The sequence below is a fragment of the Durio zibethinus genome, chromosome 4, assembly GCF_047325235.1.
Source record: "Durio zibethinus cultivar Kanyao isolate XHJ-2024 chromosome 4, ASM4732523v1, whole genome shotgun sequence".
In the NCBI taxonomy this organism is placed as follows: Eukaryota; Viridiplantae; Streptophyta; class Magnoliopsida; order Malvales; family Malvaceae; genus Durio; species Durio zibethinus.
In genome coordinates, this window is record NC_143165.1 from 5,816,555 (window position 1) to 5,841,299 (window position 24,745).

Here is a 24,745-nt window from a genome sequence, read left to right on the forward strand (position 1 = left end):
CGCTAATGTATAGATTTTATATCAGAGAAGCTGCTGTAAAGAAGATGATTGTAGAATATATTGTTTGTACCAATGAAAATTGAAGTCAAAATCTTGAAATGAATCAATTAAAATTAAAAATTTAATACTCTATTAACAGACGTAACAGACGATACGTTTATCGGCGGAGATTGGATAACGTAGTAAAAAGAAATATTAAAGAAAATAATTAGCTGAAAATGAAGAATTGAATGGTTTTGAAGTGTTGATAAATAATGAAATGTGAAAGAATAAAATGTGAGGCTACTTCTCATGAACAAGTGGGCTGTAAATAGGGTACCACATATTTCTACATACGTATTCCACCGTCTCCTCCTGCATCAACCCGTTGAGATTTGACTAAAATAGCAGCAAAATGAAAATAAAGTAAAAATAATAAAAACCTATTTCAAAGGGAGATGATTTTATTATTACGTAAACATGATGATTCATGTATTTGTATTATATAAATTATTAAAATTTATATATTTAAAAATTACGTGTCATAATTTATGATTATATAAAATCACGAAATATATATTTTTTTATTTTATTAAATTTATATATAATTATTATTTTTAAATCGTATCATTTTTGTGTCTTTTTTTTGTATTATATTTTTATTATATTATTATATCATATTTTATATTACTTAATTTACTATTTGGAATGTTTGGCACAGTAGAATCTGCTCGCATTTCTGGGATTTTAATTGGTAAAAAAGCAAATTCTCGTGTTTGGAATGTCACATTCTTACAAAATATGGTAATGTGATTTCCTTAAAGAGGGGTGAGAAAGTTAGGTTATGTTTCGTTTGAGAAAATAATTTTTTTTTATTTTTAATTTTTAGAAAATAGTTTTTTTTTATTTTTTATTTTCCAAAAAATGTATTTGATAAATGAAAATAAAAATTATTTACTAAAAATACAAAGATAAGAAAATAAATAAAATATTTAATGATATTACTATTAATGGGATCTAATTATAAATATAATAATATTTATTAATTAATGACATCAAAAAGTGTTAAAATATGATAACTTACAAAATTCAAGGGAAAAAAATAACGTACATCTCTTGTCTTCAAAATTGAAAACATATTTTTTTTGTTTTTATATTTCAACCCATTTTTATTTTTAATAATTTATTTTTATTTTCAATTACCAAACATGTTTTTACTTATGTTTTTTATTTTTCAAGAAAATAAAAAAACTTTATTTTCTGAAACCAACACTACCTTAATTTCCTACATTACGAGAAAGTAAAACAACATTTTCGAATGTATACCAAACGTTGTAATGTTATTTTCCCAACAATCACATTTCATTGGAATCATGACATGGGAAGGCACCAAAAGAAACCTAGGCAATCCTTTGTTTTAAAATCAGTGTGCAAGTTTTAAGTAAATTTGCGGTTTTACCATGAAAAGCTATTATAAGTTTAGTAGGGGGACAAAAGAAGTAAGGTGAAAGAAGATTCATACTTTTGATATGTGAGCCAGTTCTCTGGGACCCACGTCTCCATGCCCTTCTGCCGATTCCTCTGCAACAGCAGCTCGCAGGACAGATGCTCCAACCTCTGCTGTGATATGTCGAATACTGCATGGTGCACAAGCAGAATGAGCTTGATGGAGGAGCAAAGCATTAGAAAGCAAGCATAATGAAAACCCGTAACTTAGCTCAGTTCGTTCATGTCATCCGACAGATTAAGTTCGAATCTCATTACCTGAAACCCTTTCTCCTTTACGGCCTCCTTGGTACCAAAAAAGAGAGTAATGCAATATTTTTAAAACTGGGACCATTGAAATCTAGATCATTGTGTCAGGCAAATGATCTATTGATAGAATTTGAAAACTGGGTGTCCATTGAAATCTTGAGAATATGAAAATGGAACAGAACAAACAGTTTTCATCACTGTCAATGAAAAGGAAAAGTCACCAGTGAAAGCATGGAATATTACCTCTTGATAGATGGATACAAGATGCCCTTTTGGATTTCCTGGTCAGTCATATAAGATGCAAGGCTGCAACGATAGCATCACATTCACAATTGCCGGAATCCGACACAATGATTTAATCATAGTAAAAAAAACTCATTTCCATGAACACGTGCAAAAGCAGAACTGATTAAATCTAACAATTAGGTCACGCAGTGTAATACATATAGGATGTGTTGTGTCATGTGTGCACGCTCACATGGAGTGCAAAAAGGTTATTTTAAGCAATGTCTGATAGAGTTTATGAAATAGGAACCTGAAGACTGCACAATAACATGGGGGGACACAGCCTATACCGACATGTTATTCTCTTTCGGGCCCTAATTTTGCATCACTAAGAAACGAAATCCTTGTGCAATCATTTTTATGTTTATCAACTAGAATCAGAATCCTGTAAAAGTTCTATAACAGCCAGCTTGATAGCATTATCAAAAGAGAGAAAGAGAGAACAAGAACAGAAGCAACTATATAATATTAATCATGTTCATACCATTCAGCAGCAGCTTGCAACATTCCATCGGTTATAAAACGAGCACCTGAGAGCAAAGCTCCCAAACCGATCCTGGATTAAAAGCAACAATATTTAAATCATAGTTAAGATCTAAGTATGCTTAAGAAAACAACAAGAATGAAACAGAAAAAAACACCTACCCTGGGAATAGGTACATATTATTTGCTTGATTTACATAGCCCAGTTTTCCATTACCTGTCAGCAAGCAAATGATTAGTTAAGATGTAATAACCACAAATGAAAAAACCCGAATCATGTGCCAGAACATAGCCAGCGACGGCTCCCTTTTTAAGGAAAGAAGCACCAAATGCCTGTAAATGTAAGATAAAAAATCTGTCAAACGAGATGAACTTCGATTAGCATGGAAGATACCAAGATGGACGTTTTCAAAAGGGCTTCCACTGGCAAAGACTATGTTTTCTCCAGCATGCTTAAATGCATCAGCAGCAGTGCATTCAGCTGTCCAATGGGAATGCAAACAGAATGTCAAGACAGAATATCTAGTTTGATAAGGAAAATCCAAAAGCATGACAGGACATAAAAAACCAACCATTCATGGTGGGATTTGACATCGCAAAAATAGCAGGTTTACTTGAATCGGATTCACGCAAGGCCTTGAGCACCTGTTTTTGTGCCAGCACAGTAGTGAGGAACACAACACAATGCAGAATGCAAGCAGTAATTAGAATTAGGAAAAAAGCATAAGCTCCCCTGAACAACAAAATAAAGGTTATCAACAATACATATAATAGAGATATATAGAAAAGTAAGAATTTCCACCTCTTCATTGAATACACCGCCAACTCCAGACAAACCAAGAAGCACATGAGGTTTGACCTTTTTAACCTGAATAAAATTTGGTTCACAACAATTAGGTTCTTATATATGTAAAGAGCATCTAGAACTTGTAAAAGACTATGCTTATAAAATGTAGCAAAACATCAACTTTTTTTTCACACTACACTGCAAAATTCTGCACTGACAGCTTTCATCATTCACAGACAATTTCATATAACACGAGCCCGTAATTTATACATGCTGCTCTTCAAGCACTGACATGGAGCTTACCACTTCAAGTAGAGAAGCCCCCTCTCTAAGTCCCACTATCTGTCCTGGATCTTTAGCAAAAGGTGCTGCTGCTGGATCAAGATTCTTCCTCTCTTTAGTGATAAGACCCTTAACCAACAACAAACAATAGAAAAGTAAGTATTTACCCACCATGTGGAGGATGAAATAAAAATTACCAGATGGTCAATTGACATATAGCTAAAATCATAAAATCTAGATTCCCAAAGCCAAGCCATAACCATTTTCTAATAAGAAATAACAAAATTTATAAAAATGAAGTAGACAATATAAAAAAAAAAACACTTAGATCATTTTCTAGTAAACCTTTTTTCACATGTTCTGTTCATGTAAGCCTAATCTTTGTTACACAAGAGAAAGGACATATTATGTAACTAAAAACAGAAAGGGCTTTGAACAAATAGAATGAAGAGTACTAGAGTAGAAACATAAAACCGTACATCTTTATCAAGTAGGAAAAGGTTCTGTGCAGCAGTTTCGCCTTTTCCTGTCATTCTCGTGACAGCATGCATGGCCATGCTAAGAACGCCAAGCCCTGCACTGGAAGACGGACAGAAAGGTGGATATGAGAAATAAAGCCATGAAGGAATTGGCAGAAACAAACAACAGAAACATTATGGTGAAAAACTGAAAGCCAAACTCTTGTCTATAAGTTAAGTCAAGTACCTCCCAGCTCCCACCACAACTATCTTCTGGTTTGGAAAGTCGGCCAATGATCGACCTTGTGCTCTTACAGTTCCTAACAATCCAGCAAGTGCAACTCCAGCAGTTCCCTAACAGACATTAAGTAAGCACAAATGTGGCATTCAAAGTGATTCCATGGCAATCTGCATTACACTAGACACTAGTCCATCAAAATAGCAAGTTGCTGCTCCAAGAGCTGACCTGTATGTCATCATTAAACATGCAAAACCTTTTTCGATAGCGTTCCAGAGTTTCAAAGGCCCACTTCATTTGAAAATCCTCAAACTGAATGGTGTAACCATCAAATAAACAACATGATATAAACCAAGCATAAGACAAAAGTCTCACTTCTGAAAGAAATAAACCTGTACAATAGCCTTAGGCCAACGTCTGAAAACTGCTTGCATGAACTCATCAACAATTGATAGATATTCTTCCCCTTCCAACCTAGGTTGCCTTAGTCCTAAATCTGTCAAGCCAAGAGAACATGTCAAAAGAAATCCTAAAAACCTGTCGAAAAACCGAATCACACACGTGTATCATATGGTCCACTCAGCAAAGGTAACAACTTCTTAAGAACAAAGTAGTTAAGTACACATTTTACTCACAAAGACGGTCTTCAAGTAGCTTTTGATTGTTAGTACCAACATCTAGCATAACTGGGAGTATCTGTCAGAGACAGATATTTATTGAATAATTAAAGTTATAACACACGACCAGAGTCATCATAGCAAGAAAAAATTGAGAATGTGAAAATACAGTAAAAGATAGGAATAAACTATAAAAGCAAGACATAAACCAAATAGTTACAAGTTCATAAATGTTGTCCGCTTAGTCAAGAATGTTAGTGTGGACGAATATAAGAGAAATAAAACCAATTGGCAATAACCAGATAAGTCAAATACAGCCAACAACCAGACAAGGGTATGAAAATGGTTGTCAAATGGTTGATATACACACATTGTCCACCTCAATGGTGTTAAGTACCAATAAAAATGTACAAGCCAAGTTATAAACAGCAGACATGCAAATGCATGAAAATATACAAACAGGAAGGAGGAAGAAAGAGAAGAAGAATTAGTAGTTCATACCCTTCGTGGGTTGATACCAGCAGCAGCAACATACATATCAAGTTTTCCAATAGGTATTCCGATACCCTGAACTCCAAGATCACCAAGGCCAAGAATACGACTGCCATCAGTCAGGACTATCATATCAACCTGTGAGGCAGAGGGGAATTGGACATAACATTAGAACTGCAGAAAGCCACAACTCATAACATGCTTTCCTAGAGGGAGAAATGAACAAAAGGCATATGACAAATAATCTCTGACACTCTTAAAGATCCACAAACTTACCTGTTGAGCTGGCCAATTATATATCATAGACATCATCTCGCCTTTATCCTTCGCACTGAAATACATTCCACGTGGCCGTCTAAACAGCCCACAGTAGTTTTGACATACTAGTCCCACAGTTGGGGTGTAAATTATTGGAGCAAAATCTTTGATGTTGTCAATAAGGACCTGGTGCAAAAAGAAAAGCAGAAAAACTTTAAATGATATGAGAGCTTATAATTTTCTATGAGTACTACAAATTGAAACAAGCGACAAACTTACTCTGTAGTATAGTGTTTCATTCCTGTCATGTAATCTATTTAAGATCCTCCATTTTGCTAATGCAACAATACCATCTGGTTGGCACTTAGTATTTTTCTCCAATGAGCGATATGATTCCACTAACAATTAGAAAGAGAGTCAAATTAAGGCTATTGTTAAAAATGAGGACAAGATCAACAATGCCGAAAAAACTTCCAAAAAAGGCCAATACATAACAAAATGAATTTAGTAAGCTACACAAATATTAACTAACTATATCAAAACAGATATTATCCTATCATCTAGTAAACTTACTCGAAATATTCACACACAAATAGCATTGAGCCTTTTTTATTCAAATCATAGACTTATCTATTGAGTAACTGCCTCCAACTATTCACTCATATAAAAAACTTCCAAAGTTATAACTAAGTATGTTCAACAAATATTAAACATGTCAAAAGGGTGTGTATAAAACTTACTGAAACGACCATATTGCTCCTCAAATGATATCACACGAGGTGGAAGCAGACCTCGGAGCCCAAGTCGGTCTCTTTCCGTCAAAGGAAAGCCAGTATCCTGCACTTAAAGAAAAAAAATGAAACAAACATTGCATAAGCGGCCATTGTCATCAGAAAAAAAGAAACAAATTTCAAGCTCATGCTGTTCAACAATATTTCAATAACACGATCTCAAAAAGCATTAACCCACTTTCGCATTCTCCATGAAGTACTTCTGGGTCACAAAAAAATTCACTTTTCAGGTACAAACATAACATGTTCATCAGACATCATAGTAAAAGCCATTGCTAAACCAACAAAAGATCTCAAAAACCATTAACCAACTTTCATATTCTCCTTAAAAGTACTTCTGGGTCACAACAAAATCCACTTTCACGTACAAACATAACAAGTTCATCAGAGATCATAGTAAAAGCCATTGCTAAACCAACAAAAGTTAATCATCAAAGTACTGAACTAACCTTATTGAACCAAGGGTCATGAAGAATATCAGCACCACGCTTGTGAATAATACAAGGACCAGGAATCGCCGAAGAGAACAACCGCCTCGATCGGCTCAGTCTCGACGCTGCAAATGGCGCCAGATTCCACATTCCCTGCCCCAGATTTCAAGATCCAAAGCCTCCACTAAAAAAGTCAGAGACAATAACCTAACTTCAAAAAGACGAAGAAATGGTGGTTTTGCTATTAAGGGTGTGTTTGGTTCGTTGTATAGTAAAAGTTTTCTAAGATATAATCTTTGTTTATTATCTTTGTTCTTTGGTGTACTGTCGTGTGAGTGTGTCTGAAAGTGGCGAAAAGTTAAGGTTGTTGGGAAAGAGATAGTGTTTGCAGCTGCCCGGGATGTGGGGGCAAGTAGAGAATGTGATTGGGTTAAGGATGGTGATTGACGAAGTGGTTGAATGGCCGGGGAAGACGGCGGGCAGCGGGCAAATATTTGGCTGGTTCTAACCAAAGGGATGACAAAGTCATTCGGGTTCTGGGACCGGGAGCGAGCGACTGGAGTTGGGAAGTTTCGGCCTTTCAAACTTTGCCACGTGGAAATCTGTTTTGGGCTCCCACCATTTTCATTTACTACTCACCAAAACCAACTATTTATTACGAGCATTAAGAACTTATAATTAGGGTAGATAATCAAATTTGGTTTGAATATTTTGATAATATATAAAATTATACATTTTTAAATTCGATCATAACTTGAATAGAAATTTTTTTAAAAATCTGAAATGAATAAAATTTTATTTTATTGATTCGATTCTGTTCAATGATTTTTTTAAATTTATTTTTTATTTTTATATATGATTTTTAAAATATATTTAAATAAATTTAAGTATAAAATAATTATTTTATTTTAAAAAAATTAATAAAAATATATAATTTGATTTATTTTTTTTAATTTTTAATTTTTTGATTAAAAATTTTGTCTAAATTTAATATATACATTTAATATCTAAACCGAATAAAAAAAATTCATTCCAATCAAATCGAATACCATAATTTCAAATTGATCTTTGGTTTTTTTTTTCTTTTCTCACCACTACATATATCAATTGAGTTAGTTAATTATAGATATAATAATTTGTGTACTAATATCATATTCATGTTGTATTAAATAGTTATAAAACATTAAAAATTATGGTATTAAATTTGTGTTCATAAGTTAAATATAAAATAAATTTTTATATTTTATCAAATTCATATAAATTTTTATTAAAATTTTAAACATAACATTTTAATATTGTGTATATTATTTTTATATCATATTATTATATTTTATTTAAAATTATTAAGTATAACTCAAAGTTATATTAACTGAGATTGATCGGGTACGACCCTATTAAAATTAATAAAATTAAAATGAATTGTAAAAATAAATATTTGAATGTAAAATGGTTTATTGTTAAAATTAAAAAATTTTATTTTTAGCTTTGAGAATATCCTAGTCCTTTGTATTAGTAAAATTGTCTCGTCAATATCAATTATATGCTATTTTTTTTTATCTAAGACTCAATGTTCGATAATCGTCACTTTAAATTTTAATTAATCTGAAATCGAATCATATCGAATTTCATAAAAGAATAAATTCGCTCGAACTTATTTTTTTTATTCACAAAATTTAAAATCAAAATCTTACTTAAAAAGAATCGAATTCTTTATCACTCGGAGTAACGTTTATATGCTACTGATTACGGAACAACGAAGACTTAAATAGTAAATAGTAACCATATCACATTTAAATCCGTGGTTACAACTCATTGATCATATTAAAAGCTAAACCGGTCAAAGAGTCTCAAATACAAGTAAAGGGGAATGTTACCAAATCAACTGCAATGAACAATTACATGTTTGCTGAACTGCCACCCATAGGCTGGTTTGAACCGCCATCGGTACTTCATCAACAGCCATGGACAGACCAGAGCTGTGAAGGAATCGGACGAACAGGATTACGATGCCGTTGCTGCAAGAAAATAATCTTTTAGCTAAAAATATCATGGTAATATAAGCTAGCCGATTAATGAAGATGTTTAAGTTTTGAGAAAGTCATATTAAATCACAAAGCTTTGGAACAGCTCATGGCTATGTTCATCTAGTTTCTACTGTTGAGTAACTTGGAATCAGAAATGCAGCAATTTGCCTCTGATATGTCAGTTTGATCAGCTGCGACGGGAGCTGCTTGAGTCGATAAGAAACGCCATCGACAAAGTTAACTTTTATTGTGCAAACTGGGAAACATTAGGCCTACCGGTATTCAATCAGGAATAAGGGCACAGCATTTAACGGTTATAATGAAACTGAGAGCAATTTTAATGAACATCAAAACTTCGTTTTTTGAATAAAATTTTAAACAAGACTAATCAAAGGATGACGATATACACTTGCTTACATACAACTAATGTCCGAATGATTAAGTCGATAGCATTTAAGGATTATCGTGTTTGATCTTTATATCCACTTCTTTTAAAGTTAGCCTATCTTAATTTCTAAAAGCTTCAACCAAAACTTCTACAAGCATTAATTGGTTCATGGGAACATCCAATATTTAGATTTAAATCTCAACCCTTGTAATCTCTTTATTTATCTTTATGTTACGATACAAAATTAAATGTCTGAATGATCAAGTCGATAATGTTTATTTGAAAACTATTATCGCGTTTGACCTTCATATCCACTTCTATTTTTTACAATTAATAGTCTATCTTAATCTCTAAAAGTTTCAAGCAACATTTTTAAAAGCACTAATTGATTCATGAAATCACTCGAATGATATCTTATAAGTTTGAATTTAAATCTTAGCAACTACGATCCTTTCTTTTATTCTCAGGTTATGATCTTTTCTTACCGAAAAAGCATTTCTACAAGCACAAACTAAAACCATACCATTTCAGGTCTCACATTACCAATCCCTTCTATATAATTCCCAATGATCTACATTTCTTAGAAAGGTCAGAACCCAATCGAACTAGTAAATTGTAATAAAATTTGCATTAGGATCGACAAAATCGAAAACAGAAATCTTAGCATCGAATCATTTGGATTTTCAGAAGGGCTAAACCTAGACTAAAGAATTCATATGATTAGGCTAATGGGCGTTATAAAGAGCAATTAAAAACAGTAAAAAAACGTGAGAAAAGAGGGGACTTTGGAACCTCGAGCTTGGTGGATTTTAAACAGTATCATTTTCAGATTTTTTTTTTATTATTTTCATGTCATGTCACCTAATTTAAAATTTTAAAATTCAATATTAAAGTAATTATGTAGTTAAACATAATATTAAAGATTATGATAACATAATTAAAATAATATCTAAGATTACAATACAATTACATGAGAATTTCGAAGTTTGAGGATATGCCAAAAGTTTTTGCAAAGAACAATTGGGAGTTTTTTAAATAACAATTGAAGTAATGAACTTTGTATAAAAAGCAAAGTATGTGTCTGGAAAACATCAAGAAGAAAAGGGAAAAGATTGCTATTTACTGAGAAAAGAACTCTCTGAAGTTTGATAATATGAAGCTAACTCTGCATTCATGCAACTGAAGCTACTTATGATTCCATTGTCAGTAAGCCCCACGGCATCTCAACTACTTTCTGATGAAGCCTGGGACTTCTGGATGAGTAACTCCATTTTCTGGACAAGCAGACAATAAAGCATTAATATGAGGGTTCATCAAAGAAAAAAAAAACAACCATCAATAAGAAGTAACCAGAACACTGCAAATATGGAGCATTAAGTTCTACAATAACTCGCACACAGAGCTTAGCTTAGTTGGTTCATACAACTATCCTTAAAAGGGAGCATCCAAAAGGTCTGCGGTTCGAATTCTAGCACCTGCAACCCTTTTCTCTACCCAAGGCTATGGCCTCCTATTTACCAAAAGTTCTTAGGTAACTACAAATAGATGAAATGCTGAAAACAATTACGCCAAGGGCGACAATGCTTAATTTCTGAGTTAACTAATTATTCCAGAACTAAGAATGCTTTCAACTCCTTTATCAGTGCGAGAAAGAGAAATGATATGGTGCAAACCTTTACTGATTTATTGACTTCATCAAGTTTTTGCATAAACAACTCTCCAGGCACCACTGCTCTGCGCTCGACAGAAGAATGATGCGGTGAAGCTGTCATCTGAAGAACATATGCAAGTGCAACAATAATTGGTAAAGCATAAATCTAGCTGGGGAAAAAAAGGGTGAAATACTAATAAAATAGCACCAGTAGCATTTCTCAGGCAATAAACAATGTTCTAGAAGCATCTTTGTGATTGTTCTTTGGAGGCTTTGTTTAAGCCGTATGTTCAGACATTCAAAATTTCAATATTTTTGCTACCAAAGTGTTCAACATGTGAACATTTATACTTGTACTTAAATATGACAAAATTTCATGATATTCCCATAATGAACCACTAATGCTCTCCTTTCTTCTATCGGACGAAAATCTAAAATCAATCTATTCCCATATGACCTTACATTCTTGATGGCAGAGTTGTAGATTTACAGGTTCAACTTTACACCAAGTGTAAACTAACAAAATCAGAATGTGCTGCATCCTAAATCCAACTGATTTAAACAGGAAGACATATAGTAGGCCGGTCCAAGCATGGTATCCGATATTTCTCATGCTTACCAAAGAAATGTCAATGATTAGGTGCCAAAATTTTAAGGGGGCAAGCAGGCAAGGGGTTAAATTACCTTCCAACTTTTGGCTGGTGATCTTAGGATAGGTTGCCCTTCTTTCAATGATGCCATTCGAGATACAGCTTCCACTTCACCAGTGACAGTAGAAAGTTTCCAACTTTTACCAACATCCTGTATAGCCTTTGCAGCTTCTCTTACAATAACCTGCAATAAATGTGAAATTCACTTATGATCTTCATTCTCCATGAGGATGCCTCGTATACACAACAGCAATTACATGAATCATTTAACCATAGTTCATTGTAATTGTTTGTGAGAATGAACTTTATTATTTTCCAAAGACTACAAGAAAAAAAATTAAGAAAAAAGAGTTAACATAAGAAACCAATTCCATTACCTTTCTCAGAAATGCCGGGTTTGCAACCCCTTGAACCTGTAGTTCATCAACAGGTGCAGCTTTTCCATGGGCTATGCTTTCAACTCTAAAGGTATGGATACCATACACGGATTGCAACCAGCCTGTAAAAATCACAACACATATTATTCTTCTGAAGGAACTGTCTGTACCAGAAAGCGCATATGCCCAATTGCAGACAAAAAGCAATATTAATCAAAATTAGATCAATTCAGTAATCACAACACTACAGAGACCCATGACATAAAGAATGACCAAAGGATTTAATATTCAATGAATCATAGACAAACAGGCGGCCAAGTTTTTTTAATCAAACCAGTTGCTCCATATCAGCAATTAAGCAATAGTAAGTGGGAAAGTGGATCGTAAATATACATTATTGTTCTTTTCATCCTTGCCGAGCAAACAATAAGATGCACTTAATCTCATGTACAAAATTATCTGCCACACAAAGAAAGGAAAGCAGTTAAAACAAGAAACATCTAGAAAGGCCAGAACTAGTACCTTGTTCTATTATAATATCAATCACCATGGAAAGTGGTACATGCTTCTCAATTGTTATTATGCCGCAAAAGGGTATGAAAGAAGGCCTCGAAACCTTCAAAACAAGAGGGGGAAAAAGGATAAAACTCAAAATAAACTTCTTTCTCATAGATAACCACCATAAAAAATAGCATAATTTCGGGCCATACATGTCTGTATGCAAGCACTCTATCCCTACCTTGTAAACCATTTCACTAGGTGTGACATACAGCTTGCGCGACAAAATATCCTTCTGAAGCACATATCTTTTAAAGGGCAGGTAGAGCAACATGATGATGCCAACACCCCAGGCCAAAACCAGCAACAATGATATAGAAACCCATATAATGGTGTCATACTGAAGATTGTTTCTTGCCAGTTCTTCAAAGGAAGCAGTGTACAATATCTGGTCAGAACTATCTAATTGGAAACCATTTTCCAGTTCTTCAGGATCAACAAGTAGCCGGTCCTTTGAGGACCGATGTTCTGATAGACCATCTGTATGACCCATCAGCATTTTCTTCTGTGCTCAAAACTAATAACAGAGGAAACACAAAACATCAAAACTAAGCCTATGTTCCAAAAGCACCACAAATTGCAATTGTTGAGCCACTCACAATTGGTTTATAAACAACAAGTAAAACATGACAATTTCAGAACAGTTTGAGGAAATGAGACTGTAACTCGACCATACAAGAAAAAGTTGCAGGTGTTGAGATTTGACGAATGCCACCAATGGCTGCACAAACTAACTGAGCTACGCTCCTTCCAAAACAAACCAATTTCAAGCAATAGAAAAGTTCCCCACTTAATACAGCAAGAAATGTGCACTTCATCATGTCACCAATTTTAAATGTGCAACTAATAATCTCTAATTCTTTACATTTTTGGCTGAAACTAGCTAGAACTTGTTTTTCCAAAGATTTGCTTGGGAACCAAACAGCGGGTAGACATTCGAGAAACTATCAAACAAACGGCAAGCAGGTGAAACGAGAAATGGCAAAGAGAGAGGCATGTTATTACCTGATAAACCAGGAAAATGCTTTGCAAACTCGATTGTGAAGAAACAAGTTGGAATCGAACGGATTTGTTGTTAGGGTTTCACAATGAAACTTTGGTTTTGGGGAAAGATATTACAAATCTGTGATTTGATGATGATCATCACATCGGGCAACGGGCAACCCTCAATATGGCACCAAATATTCAAATCAGCATGAGAGAACTGAGAAGGGATTCGGTGTGAGTAGTCGTACGCTGTTTTGCGTACACTCTCATTGGCAGTTGACCCCCGAACTAAATCTCGTACTTATGTTCCTGTCGCTGCTGAAATGAAATCTTTGTCCATTATTCATCCAAAAAATAAATAAATCAATCCATTAAAATAAATTAGAATCCACCCTTTTTATTAAAAATTATATTAATTTTAATTGTTGAAAATTTGTTTCAATTATTGTTCGTATTTTATATTTATTAAATAATTATATATAAGCATAGTTTAAAGCAACTGAAAATTTTTTTTTATTCTTTTTTTTGTTTTTTTATTTTTTTTAATTAAAGATATAATCTAGTTGAATCTGATCTTAAAAGGTATGAGGTAGAATGACATTTAAAATTTGTTATTTAAAATTTTATCTGAATTTAATTGGATTGTAATTTTTAAATTTAAATTTAAATTTAATTTAAAATAAAAATTAAATTATTCGAATTCATTTAATTAATTTTATTTAATAAAAATAAGTTTAATTTTTAATTTTAATTTTAAATTTGATTATATGTTAATTCAAGTTTTAATTCGAATTAATACATATAAAAATTTAAATAATAATAATTTTTAATTAAAATAATAAAAATATATTAAAATTTAAAATTTTAATTAAACTTATAAATTATTCAAATATAATATTAAAATATTTAAAATTGACTTGATAAATTAAATTATTTAAACATAATAATTTAATTTAATTTTAATTTAAATTTTATTCAAATGAATTGAATAGCTTGCTAAAATTTGATATATTATTTAAACCCTTATTTTTAACCTAAGCAAACGGCGTCGTTTCTTGTTATACACCGATGACAGACCGATGACCCTTTATAAAATCCAGTAACGGCTGGTGTCTGAGTTTTCCATTGCCAGAGCCTTTCATAGCGTCAAAACTTCTCAGCTTTCCTTCACTCTCTCTCATTCCAAATACAACTCATCAACTTTTACTCCCATTTTTGTCTCATATATCATGAAAATTCAAGACCCAAACTAAACCCACTAAAACCAAAGCTGTACTCAGAAGGAATCAATATCTTGCCTCTTGAATGATGACCCTCCACGTTTTTGCTTCTCCAGGAACAATGCCAACACGTGTGTTGGGAATCTGTTCTTCCTCCAACCCTTACATATTAATCCCTCCTTCCACTAGAGACCTTGATTTCTATAGTCAATTCAACTTTGGTGACAATGGCTGATGCTATGAAGCAGAAGCTCCAACAATCATTGCAGGAAAGCAGTGTTCTTGACACCACAAAAACTGAAATTGGTGCTGCAATGGAGGTATATAATCATATATTAGTTGATAATCTGAAATGGGTTTTGACGAATTTGCTTAATTGGTTCATTGATTAATGGTTTCAATTATGTTATTGAAACCACTGTCCAATTTTGCATTAGAGAACTTAATATCTATAGTCAATTTAACTTGGGTGACAATGGCTTATGCTATGAAGCTCCAACAACCATTGCAGGAAAGCAGTGTCCTTGACACTCCCAAAACTGAAATTGGTGCTGAAATGGAGGTATATAATCATATATTAGCTGATAATTTAAAATGGGTTTTGACGCATTTGGTTAATTGGTTCATTAACTAATGGTTTCAATTATGTTAATTCTTGTATATGGGCTTCAAGGAAAAATCAGGTACTAATTGTGAAAGGTTCGAGTGTTGCCCTTTATCAGCATTCATGAGGGTTTTTCTGACTTTTGTTTATTAATGTTTTAGATCATAATGGAATAATCAGGTAAATGAATAAGGAAATTAAACAATCCGGTATTTATATTTATCAAATCATCTGAAATTTATTATTGCATGCTACTGTTGACAACTGATTTTGGAGATTATATACTTCTTTAAAACCAAGGAAAATTTAAAGGCTGTTCTTCACATAATAGGATATGTTTTGAACTAGATGATTTGGCATGCATGAATTTGTTTTGCATTTTGCACTTAAACCGGTCAAACAGTTGGCAGAAGTTGGTAGGGCATGACTTGAGGATCTTCTTTTCTATATAGGATTGCATGCTGATTAGCAAAATATGATCTCATATCAAGAGGATTGTTCAAATACTAGCATGTCTTGTGTTGCTTGAATGATTAATATCTACTAAGATCTGTTGGTTTTAGACAATTAAATTCGGAACATCTTAGATTGTATATTGATTATCAAGAGTTTTATTCAAACACTAGCACGTGCCCTGTTGCTCAAATATAAATATGGACTAAGATCTGTTGGTTTTAGACAAATAAATTTGGACACGTAAGAAACAGTTATGGATTTAACCTTCTATGCTATGATTAAATCATGTCACGGATGCTCTGCCTAGTAATCTTGTTATTTTTGTCAGCAATTGGCACGTGCTGAATTTGCTCTCGTGATAGTGTTTCCAGAAGGTAATTTTTGGATGCGTATGGTAGTAAATGACCCATGAATATAGGTTACCTTGATTTGTTCGATATGGTCAAAGAGAATCTATTGACAATTGCATCATTTACGTAACGTAACATGCTGATTGGCCAGCGCAGGATATTCAAAACATTTACTTAAATTGGCAACACAGGGAAGAAATAGCTTCAGAGTTGGTTTATGATACCATACAAGAATCTGGTGCTACTTTTTTGTCTCGGTCTGCACTAATGTTTGCCAACGTTGGTTTCAAATCTGATTTGTAATAATTCCTCATTGACATACTTGTATAGCACATATGATATGGTTTGAATGCATCATATTTTGTTGTTTCTACCAAATTATATGTCAAATTTTCATTCCACATAGGTTTTCATACAACGTTTTGACATACTTGCATAGCACGTACTTACCATTTTCTCTCCTTCTCTGTGTATTGACTTAGCATTATTTTATTTTGAATCTTTAGGACTCCTTTCCGGCTCCTCCAATGAGTCCCAAACATCCTGATCTCTGGAGTCAGCAACGGTGGAAGAGTACTTTATGCAAAGCAGAGCTGAAACAGCGCTGTGCACGTTGCAAAGAGATGGGGCATTCTCATAAACATTGTCCTTATCCCATCATTTACGTGACGGCAAGTTTCATATTCTGTAGTTCCTTTCAATTTCCTCAATATTTGCTTATTATCTGCTTTTATTTTGCTTAAGCTTTATTAGTTTGAATTATCAGGTACCAGATTTAGGCGGGGGTCCAGATCAGTTGAAGCCAGTGGTCTGGACACCTGTGGAAGGAAAATATCGATGCAGTCGCTGTGGTCGACGTGGTCACAACCGCCGCACTTGTCATGGACCTGTTTTCTATTAAACAGGTTGTTTGTGTTTTCTGCAATGCTGAACTTTTGAACATCTTTGTTTGCTAGGCCTTTCCTTTGGTATTTTTATTTTAAACTTTTAAGACATGGGATAGCTCTATCTCTGGTTGAAATAGAAGATGCATTGTTGTTTTCTGGCATAGGTTTGCCAAACAAGCAGAAAATTTGGTTATTACTCTCTATATTTTTGAGAAATGTCATTCATGCTAGTGACAATTCGGAACATGACAATTATCATCAAAATAGTGGGACTTTTTGGCAATTATTTCACAAAGTTTTGTATTGAAATAAGCATTTTCAAGCATGTTAGAAACTTTAGGGTAATGCTAGCCATGCTTTAGAGGTGGGTGAGGACAAGGACATTTTTCTTGGTTAATTGGGCATGTCTCATCTCTCTGCTGCACCCTGAAATGCGAGCTCTTTAGGGTTTTTAATTTCTAAAATTTCAATTTGGTTAATCCCAATTCTAGTTTTTGATTGAAAAAAGATAAGACTTGAGTGTGATTATGCCTGCCAATTTGATGTTTAAGCCATACGTTGAACAGTAAGGAGCAATTCTATTTTGAGACGTTATCTCACAGTTGATTGGAGTTGTTACTGTTGAGAAAGATTTGGAGGGGCAGGTCTGGCTGGATAATGTGCTTGGAATCATCAATTAAACATTGGTGGTTTAACATGCTTAAGTTAGTGATCATCCATAGACTTGGCAATTCGTGTATCTACATAATGTCTGTCTGGTGTCAAACACATGTAAAGTACGAAAATTACTATGTCACAACTTGTATCAATACTACATGCTTAGGAGATCATCAAAGAGGGAATCTAAAATTCAATCTAGTTAAGGTGGATAAAATAGGTTACCCCACTTTGTTTCTAGTAATGCGCTTCCCATTCATGCTTCATGTTTGACATATTTATATGGATACGACAATTCATGTCTATGTTAATTTGTTTCGTGTTTAACATGCGTAAAACACGAAGATTCTCATGTAAACACGTTAAATACAAAATATATATTTTTGTCTTTTACCCAACCCATAAATGTTTTTTGCTAAAATTTTAAACCACTTCCGTACCTTTTTGTATTATTCTCATATCACCGTATCGTGTTTAAAATTACCTATGCGTATGTTAAGTAGAAAAGAAAGCTACTTCAGCAACAGAAGCAAAATATTTGAGTTGCACATTTTATTTACTGATCTAGCATTCTCAGGAGCATGAGCTTTTATTTATACCTTTCAATTAGTGAGATTTGCTCACTGGTCAAGACAAGATCAGTGGCCCTTTACACCAATTATCATTTGTGTAAGTCAGAAACCATAAGAGAAAAACAATTTGCAGACCAAAACTTGCATGATCATAATGCCGCTGAACCACATTTGTAATTCCCACTTGTTGCTACAAAATATACATGTAGAAGCCTGGCATATGGGCAGAACGGTCTTGATGTATAAGAACCCTAAGAAATGTAAAGAAAATGCAGTGGTTTAATTCAGCAAACTAAATGGTGATCGAGAAGATGTTACCAAATGGATCAAACAGGTAATTGGATTACTTTTTTAATGCATACCATCCGGGTTTGTCATGAAAATATAGCATTAACGACTACCTCTGCATCAAATGGTTGAAGGTCTTGGAGACCTTCACCAACACCTACAAACTTTACAGGAATTCCAAGCTCATCAACCACGATGATCTGCAAGTAGAGTTGGTAATTTAAAATATGATATGTAAAATGATTCGAATAAGATATGAAAATAGAATATAAAGATGACGCAGCTTAAAATTTTATTTAAAACTATATATGTATAACAAAAAAAAATTTATGTTTTCGTATTGATGCGAATTATGAAATGTAATTTTCGTAAAAAATATAATACGAATACATAAATTTTAATATTTTACACGACATGAGTACATGAATCTCTGGATCTTTTTCATGCTATCAGCTCTTCCATCAAGCCGTAATTAGTGTGAAGACGTGCAAAATTTATAAAGCACAACAATAAGTACCAGTTTAGATGCAGAGAAAATCAGCATAGACCAAAAGACAACATCAAAACCTTGCTCCTTACCTCTTTTCACAGGCTGCGAAAGCACTTTAAAATCATAGGTTAACAGTTGTAATGCATCAAAATAATAAAAATGGACAAAATGCAAACTACGTGTGCTTCTAAGTTCTGCTCCATCCCTTCCCTTTTGGTCCCATGAATGCAAATATATTCATGATATGATATTACATGGCACGGTCGCTAAAAGGAACAAAGTGTTGCGAAAAAATGTAATCGGATCAATGAAAACCTAAGGCACCAGTGGTCTAGTGGTAGAGTAATACGGATGAGAAAAAGGGTTGAAAAATCTGAAAATCAAATTGAAATTGTAGTATTCAGTTCGCTTTGGATTAACCTTCTTTTATATAAAAAAAATTAAATTTAAAAATTAATAAACAGAATCCAATTAAATCAATAAAGTTTTATTTAAATCGGATTAATTTTTAAAAAAAAATCGATTTGAATTTGAATTAAATTTTATAATTTTATAATATTATATATTATTAAAAATTTTAATTTAATTTGATTGATCATAAACCCTGTAATATTAACCTGCCACGTACAGAACAGGTTTCGATTGATGGTGCATCACTTGGAGGTGTGACGAATACTACGCCCTTGAGATGGTTGGGTCCATCGCACTTACTGATCTTACGATGAGACAACGCGCATCTGAGCTCCACCTTTTTTTATTCTCTCCCACTTTGTCTTTGGGAGCAATTATAATAATGTAAAAGAAATTATTATTTATAATATTATCCATTTATTAGAAAGAAATGTGATTTCTTTGAATAATATAGCAATCAAAATTTTTTTTTTTAAATTTAAGAATTGAACTTATCATTGAAATTACGAATTCAACAATGAAAATCATGTTATAATGATCAAATTCCTTTCAAATGAAACAAAAAAAAGTTTCAGTGAAGAAATTTGAAAGATATTAATTCTTATAAATTTGTTATAATAAATATAAAAAAAATTCACTTCATTATATGAAATAATATATATATATGCACACACGCTAGTGATCAAGGTTTGATTTCGTCCGGTTTATTATATTAATTTTTAGTATTTTATTAAATTAGTATTTGACGGAGTTAAAAGTTAAAGTAATACGTGCAATTAAAATATTTTTAGTATTTTATTGAATTAGTATTTGATTGAGTTAAAAGTTAAAGTAATATGTGTAATTAACATAAAATAATAATTTAAGAGAAAGTTAACATTGTCAAGTTAAAGAAATAAAGACAAAGCTTTCTTAATGTAGTTGCAAAACTAAGTAGAAAATGTTAAGCGCACATTTTCAAGTTACAAATTTGCCAAAAAGAACAGCTACTAAAAAGAAAGTATAATTAGATGCTTATTGCGTGGTAGCTAAAAAAGTATTTTAACTACATACTATTGTATGAAATATAGAAGAATTAGTGATTATCAAAAAGTTTATTCATAGTTAAGATAGATAATTATTTTAAAACTATTGTGTGCTATCATAACAAATAGATAATAATCATCAATTTTTAAGTGATTATCGGTGAAAATTTTTTTCTTCCTTCTGAAAAAAACTTATTTCTAGCATTATAACATATGATCTATGATTTGTTTTATTCATGAGCAAATAGAATGATAAAAGAATGATGGTTTGGGAGATACTTATAGAAATAACTCAGAATATGCTACAGAAACAATATGATAAAAAATTGTTACTAGAAATTTTGAATATATGTTTTGCTTGATTTTATTTATGATTGAAACTATATGAAAATATATGGTAATAATTTATGCATAATTATTTATTAAGATGGAATAAGTATTGACATTTGTGCTGGTCATCAAGTAATGAAAATAGGAATATCACAATAGTCATTATTTTCATCTCCTACATAGTGAGATTGAGGATTACAAGCTGAGTTAGAGGTTGTGAAATTTCTATAATCTTGTTTAATTTAAATGGTAGAAAATGCAATAAGAATAATTTAAGTTGATTAAAATCAAATGTAATGTATGTAAAATGAAAATCTTACCTTATGGTTTTTGTCATAACGGTTTTTTAACCATTAGACAAAAAGATTTTAAAATCGAAAAAAAATAAAGAGAGTTGCAACTAATCTTTTGTAAGGTGTGATTAGTCACACAAAAGTCTTTTATAAGGTATGATTAGCCACACAAAAGTCTATCTTTTTAATAAAATAATAAAACGAGTTAAAGTTTATCAAAAAAATAATTTTGGCCTACAAAAACAAAATTGAGTTCGAGAATCGGTTACGCGTGAGAAAGATTAGCATCGCCACAGCACTCACAAAAATTGGCACCAATTAATTATGCCTTATCTTTAGGGTTGGACAAAATGGCTTCATTTGAAATTTAATAATAATTTCTTTTATTTTTTGAAAAGAAAATAATTTTATTAAGATTTTTTATTTAAGAATATTAAAAAAAATTTTAAGTTAAATAATTATCTTAAAATTTTTCAATATTTAGGCAGAATTTACGGATAACTCTTTTCACCTAAGATTTGCTATAAAGCTTCTCAAAATGAAAATAACATTCTTTATAGATAATAATTATTAGTGACTCTCCAACATCTAGATAGAGCACTAAGAATTATTTTTTTTTTAAATATTAATTTAATTTTATTCAAAAATTTAGTTTTTGGAATAATACTTTTCATAAAAAAAAATATTTTATGCAAAAAAAAAAAAAACTGATGATGCTACAATTAATTAAGAAATGATAGTAAAAGCATAAATATGTAGAATGAATGCTAGTAATAATAAATAAATGTGTATATGTCAATGGATGCAATGTATAAGGATGAAATGCCATTTTGAAATTGGGATTTTAAATATAATAAAACCACTTAGACTTACCAACTTTTAAGCAAAGTTTAAGTGTGACTATTTATATTTAAAATCTCATTTTTATATTTTTTCTTTTATTTAAACTCATTATTATTTAGGGCTAAGAAAGCATATAAAAAATTAAATGAAATAAAATTTCTTAAATACCTAATCCTTTAGGCGATGTTTAGGAATAGACTACTTCATATGAGATTTTCATATGTATTCTTAGAATTTTAGGATGGTTTTGGGTATGGGTTCAAGTCGAAATTTGTAGGGTTTGAATGATTTTTGGGTGATAATTAGGGATTGCAAGACGAATTTAGGGCCTTGGGTTAAATTTAAGGCCTTGAAATTTTTAGGATTTAGGGTCTCGTTTTAAGGTTTTGAGGTTTTAAAGTTTTAGATTTTAGGGTTCTAGATTTTAGTGTTTTGGGTTTTAGGGTTTCGAGGTTTCAAGGTTTAAGGTTTTAGGGTATCGAGTTTTAAGGTTTTGAGATTTTAAAGATTTTGAGGTTTTAAGGTTTAAGGTTTTAGAATTTTAAGGTTTTGGGGTTTTAAGGTTTAGGGTTTTATGGTTTATGGTTTTAAGGTTTTGAGGTTTTAAGGTTTTACGGTTTTGGGGTTTTAAGGTTTCAAATTTTGAAGTTTTAAGGTTTTAAAGTTTTAGGTTTTAGGGTTTCAAGGTTTTAGGGTTTTTGAAGTTTTTCTTATGAGAGAAATTGGAAGGATCGATAACCTGAACTTTTTCAATTATCTTCAACATATAGGTAGATTTTCGAAACAAGTTCAATTTTCGTAATTCTTTTTTTTTTCTTTAACAATTTTATATTGATGCGATATGAAGCAGATAAATTATATAGATGAGTACAAAAATTAAAACAATTGATCTAATCAACTTTATACACATTTTATTATCATTTACTTATTACCATTTTTTTCTAAAAATTAAAAGTGAAATAAAAGTTATTTGTTATTTAATTTTCTTATGAAAATTCTTACTTTATATTTTAAATTTTAATTTACTCTAAGTTAATTAAAATTTTTTATTTTTGATTCTTTAATTCCCCATCATCTAGGCAGAACTAAATTTTTAAGAATACGATTTAGATTCCCTTTAACATCTAGGTAAGGTTTCCAAGATCTTTTCTTTTTAAAAATAATACCTTATATTTTTATTTTCAAATAATAACTATTCCATTGACAAAAATTATATATATAAAAATTATAACATTAACACAAGCACCCATAATCTTTAATTATTGAAGTATACATTTCTTCACCACACTTATGTATATATATACACATAAAAAAATATATATATGTATGCATGTATGTATGCATAAGAGAAGGATAAACAAGCAAAACATGTAATAAAAAACCCAAAGGAAAAAGACTATATCTAATTGATCTAAATGCCAAGGCCTAGAGTCAATCATTCATTAAGGCAAAAAATCAAATCTTCATGACCCAAAAAAAAGGGATTTGGGTTGGAGCAACCGGTTTAGTCCTTACAGCGATGGGCCAATCAAGCCAAGTTGGTTTGGTCACAAGTGGGTTGGGTTAGGTTGACTTATTTGACTTTTTTTTTTAGCTTTTAAAAGCTTCCTTTTTTTATATATAACATTATTTCATCACCCATTAAAAAAATTTTTCTCTTATTCTCTTAACAAAAGAAACCAGTAACCTTCATAAACCTAAAATTTGGTCACTCGGGTCAGTGCCAGTCACTGATCACTATCATCGATCGATATTTTTTCAAGCCCAAATTTCACCCAATGCTTCTTTTTCACCCCCTCTTCACGGATCCGGGTTCTGTTTTTCATGAATCAACCTCTAAAATTCTATATATGAACTTGAAGCCCAAAATTTTCAATCGTCGTTTAGCCTATACCCACATTCCGATCGGCCTAAAATTCCAATATGTTAATCGCCCTTCTATGCTCTACCTTTCCACCATTTCGATTGCCCAAAACTTTTCACCGCTATTGACCATCATGTCATTGGTCACCTTACTATTATGTTGCCGCTCCAGCCATTACAATTTCTGACCCTTTCTCCCTCTTTCTAGTTCTCATTCTTTCTGTGGTTAAAGCACAAAGCTAGTCACAATTTTTTTTTCAAATTGGAACTTATAATTTTTCGTTTGTTTATGTGATTCTTTTATTTTTTAAGATTTTTTTTTTTTGCTTTCGATGCTACTTCTCCTCGTACCCAGGAGATGTGTTGATTTTTTTTTTATAATGGTGGTTTTTGATGAGGGTAAGTTTCAGGTATGACAGGGGTTTCTACTGGGCTATAGAAGAGTGAGAGATGATGGCTCAGATGAGGGGCTGTTTAGCACAAAGGGTTGAGTTGTTATGGTAGTGTGTTTAGGTTGGGAACAAGGGCAATTAGGGATGGGTTGGTATTTGACTAGCAAGGATTGATCGTAGGGTGGTTAAACAATAGGTGACAATAAGGGTTTTGGCTTGGTGACTATCAGAGCTTTGGTGTTTCGTAGGTGGTGATAGTAGGCTAGGTTGGTTGCTATTGGGTTTATTTGGCTAGGAGTTTTTTTTATAGTTGAATAATTTTTGGGGAAATTTTTTTTTCCTTTTTGTATGAGATACCTTAAGTATTTGATAAGCATTAGTGCTTTTTTAGTGTTGTTGCAGCAGCTATTATTGTATTTTGAGAGATGTAGCATGCTACATTTGAGACTAAGTGTCTTTGTCAAATTTATGTTGAAAGTGAACAAGGTTAAAACAAGGGGAAGGATAAGGGATAGTTGGAAATAAGACTTAGCAATGTTGATTTTGGGGTAGAAGGAAAACAAAAGGGAAAAG

The 24,745-nt window shown here is 32.1% G+C and overlaps 3 protein-coding genes and 1 non-coding gene across 7 annotated transcripts; 2 read left to right on the forward strand and 2 right to left on the reverse strand.

The window, feature by feature from the left end:
- Positions 1-149: 149 nt before the first annotated feature.
- LOC111287834 (NAD-dependent malic enzyme 2, mitochondrial-like) lies at positions 150-7,244 on the reverse strand. The gene is made up of 19 exons (XM_022878502.2): positions 6,875-7,244; positions 6,375-6,471; positions 5,914-6,032; positions 5,653-5,820; positions 5,386-5,514; positions 4,903-4,963; positions 4,660-4,763; positions 4,496-4,579; positions 4,277-4,383; positions 4,051-4,150; positions 3,593-3,700; positions 3,305-3,370; positions 3,075-3,147; positions 2,897-2,983; positions 2,665-2,719; positions 2,504-2,575; positions 1,978-2,040; positions 1,502-1,616; positions 150-354 (listed from the first exon to the last, which is right to left on the reverse strand). The coding sequence occupies exons 1-19, from the start codon at positions 7,004-7,006 to the stop codon at positions 283-285; spliced, it is 1,812 nt and encodes a 603-aa protein (XP_022734237.2). The 5' UTR covers positions 7,007-7,244; the 3' UTR covers positions 150-282.
- A 2,953-nt stretch (positions 7,245-10,197) lies between these two features.
- LOC111287512 (uncharacterized) lies at positions 10,198-13,823 on the reverse strand. Of its 2 annotated transcripts, XM_022878125.2 has the most exons (7): positions 13,510-13,819; positions 12,686-13,021; positions 12,469-12,562; positions 11,947-12,068; positions 11,604-11,753; positions 10,942-11,040; positions 10,198-10,542 (listed from the first exon to the last, which is right to left on the reverse strand). In XM_022878125.2, the coding sequence occupies exons 2-7, from the start codon at positions 13,001-13,003 to the stop codon at positions 10,492-10,494; spliced, it is 834 nt and encodes a 277-aa protein (XP_022733860.2). In that variant the 5' UTR covers positions 13,004-13,021; positions 13,510-13,819; the 3' UTR covers positions 10,198-10,491. The 2 variants fall into 2 exon arrangements, with proteins under 2 accessions (XP_022733860.2, XP_022733861.2); XM_022878126.2 differs by lacking the exon at positions 10,942-11,040 and having other exon boundaries at positions 13,510-13,823.
- A 735-nt stretch (positions 13,824-14,558) lies between these two features.
- Positions 14,559-17,911, forward strand: LOC111288744 (uncharacterized). Of its 3 annotated transcripts, XM_089760309.1 has the most exons (4): positions 14,559-15,031; positions 15,223-15,273; positions 16,628-16,792; positions 16,888-17,911. In XM_089760309.1, exons 1-4 carry the CDS (start codon positions 14,939-14,941, stop codon positions 17,020-17,022), a joined length of 444 nt encoding a protein of 147 aa, XP_089616435.1. In that variant the 5' UTR covers positions 14,559-14,938; the 3' UTR covers positions 17,023-17,911. The 3 variants fall into 3 exon arrangements, with proteins under 3 accessions (XP_089616435.1, XP_089616436.1, XP_089616434.1); XM_089760310.1 differs by lacking the exon at positions 15,223-15,273 and having other exon boundaries at positions 14,572-15,031; positions 16,888-17,908; XM_089760308.1 differs by lacking the exon at positions 14,559-15,031 and having other exon boundaries at positions 15,053-15,273.
- A 1,764-nt stretch (positions 17,912-19,675) lies between these two features.
- On the forward strand, positions 19,676-19,760 carry LOC149519064 (small nucleolar RNA snoR114). The gene has a single exon (XR_016341957.1). It is a non-coding gene; the product is annotated as a small nucleolar RNA snoR114 (small nucleolar RNA).
- Positions 19,761-24,745: the final 4,985 nt, after the last annotated feature.

What these genes read in the sequence shown, in the direction of transcription:
- LOC111287512 (XM_022878125.2), bottom strand. Translation starts at nt 13,003, where the DNA reads ATGCTGATGGGTCATACAGATGGTCTATCAGAACATCGGTCCTCAAAG. An exon ending in TGATATTATAATAGAACAAG is followed by an intron (nt 12,069 to 12,468) that starts GTACTAGTTCTG and finishes TGATTTTTACAG; the next exon opens with GCTGGTTGCAATCCGTGTAT. An exon ending in AAGTCAATAAATCAGTAAAG is followed by an intron (nt 10,543 to 10,941) that starts GTTTGCACCATA and finishes CTGCTTGTCCAG; the next exon opens with AAAATGGAGTTACTCATCCA.
- LOC111287834 (XM_022878502.2), bottom strand. Translation starts at nt 7,006, where the DNA reads ATGTGGAATCTGGCGCCATTTGCAGCGTCGAGACTGAGCCGATCGAGG. An exon ending in ATGAAACACTATACTACAGA is followed by an intron (nt 5,821 to 5,913) that starts GTAAGTTTGTCG and finishes TTTTTGCACCAG; the next exon opens with GTCCTTATTGACAACATCAA. An exon ending in GTTGTGGTGGGAGCTGGGAG is followed by an intron (nt 4,151 to 4,276) that starts GTACTTGACTTA and finishes TCCGTCTTCCAG; the next exon opens with TGCAGGGCTTGGCGTTCTTA.
- LOC111288744 (XM_089760308.1), top strand. Translation starts at nt 15,103, where the DNA reads ATGGTTTCAATTATGTTATTGAAACCACTGTCCAATTTTGCATTAGAG. An exon ending in AAATTGGTGCTGAAATGGAG is followed by an intron (nt 15,274 to 16,627) that starts GTATATAATCAT and finishes TTGAATCTTTAG; the next exon opens with GACTCCTTTCCGGCTCCTCC. An exon ending in ATCCCATCATTTACGTGACG is followed by an intron (nt 16,793 to 16,887) that starts GCAAGTTTCATA and finishes TTGAATTATCAG; the next exon opens with GTACCAGATTTAGGCGGGGG.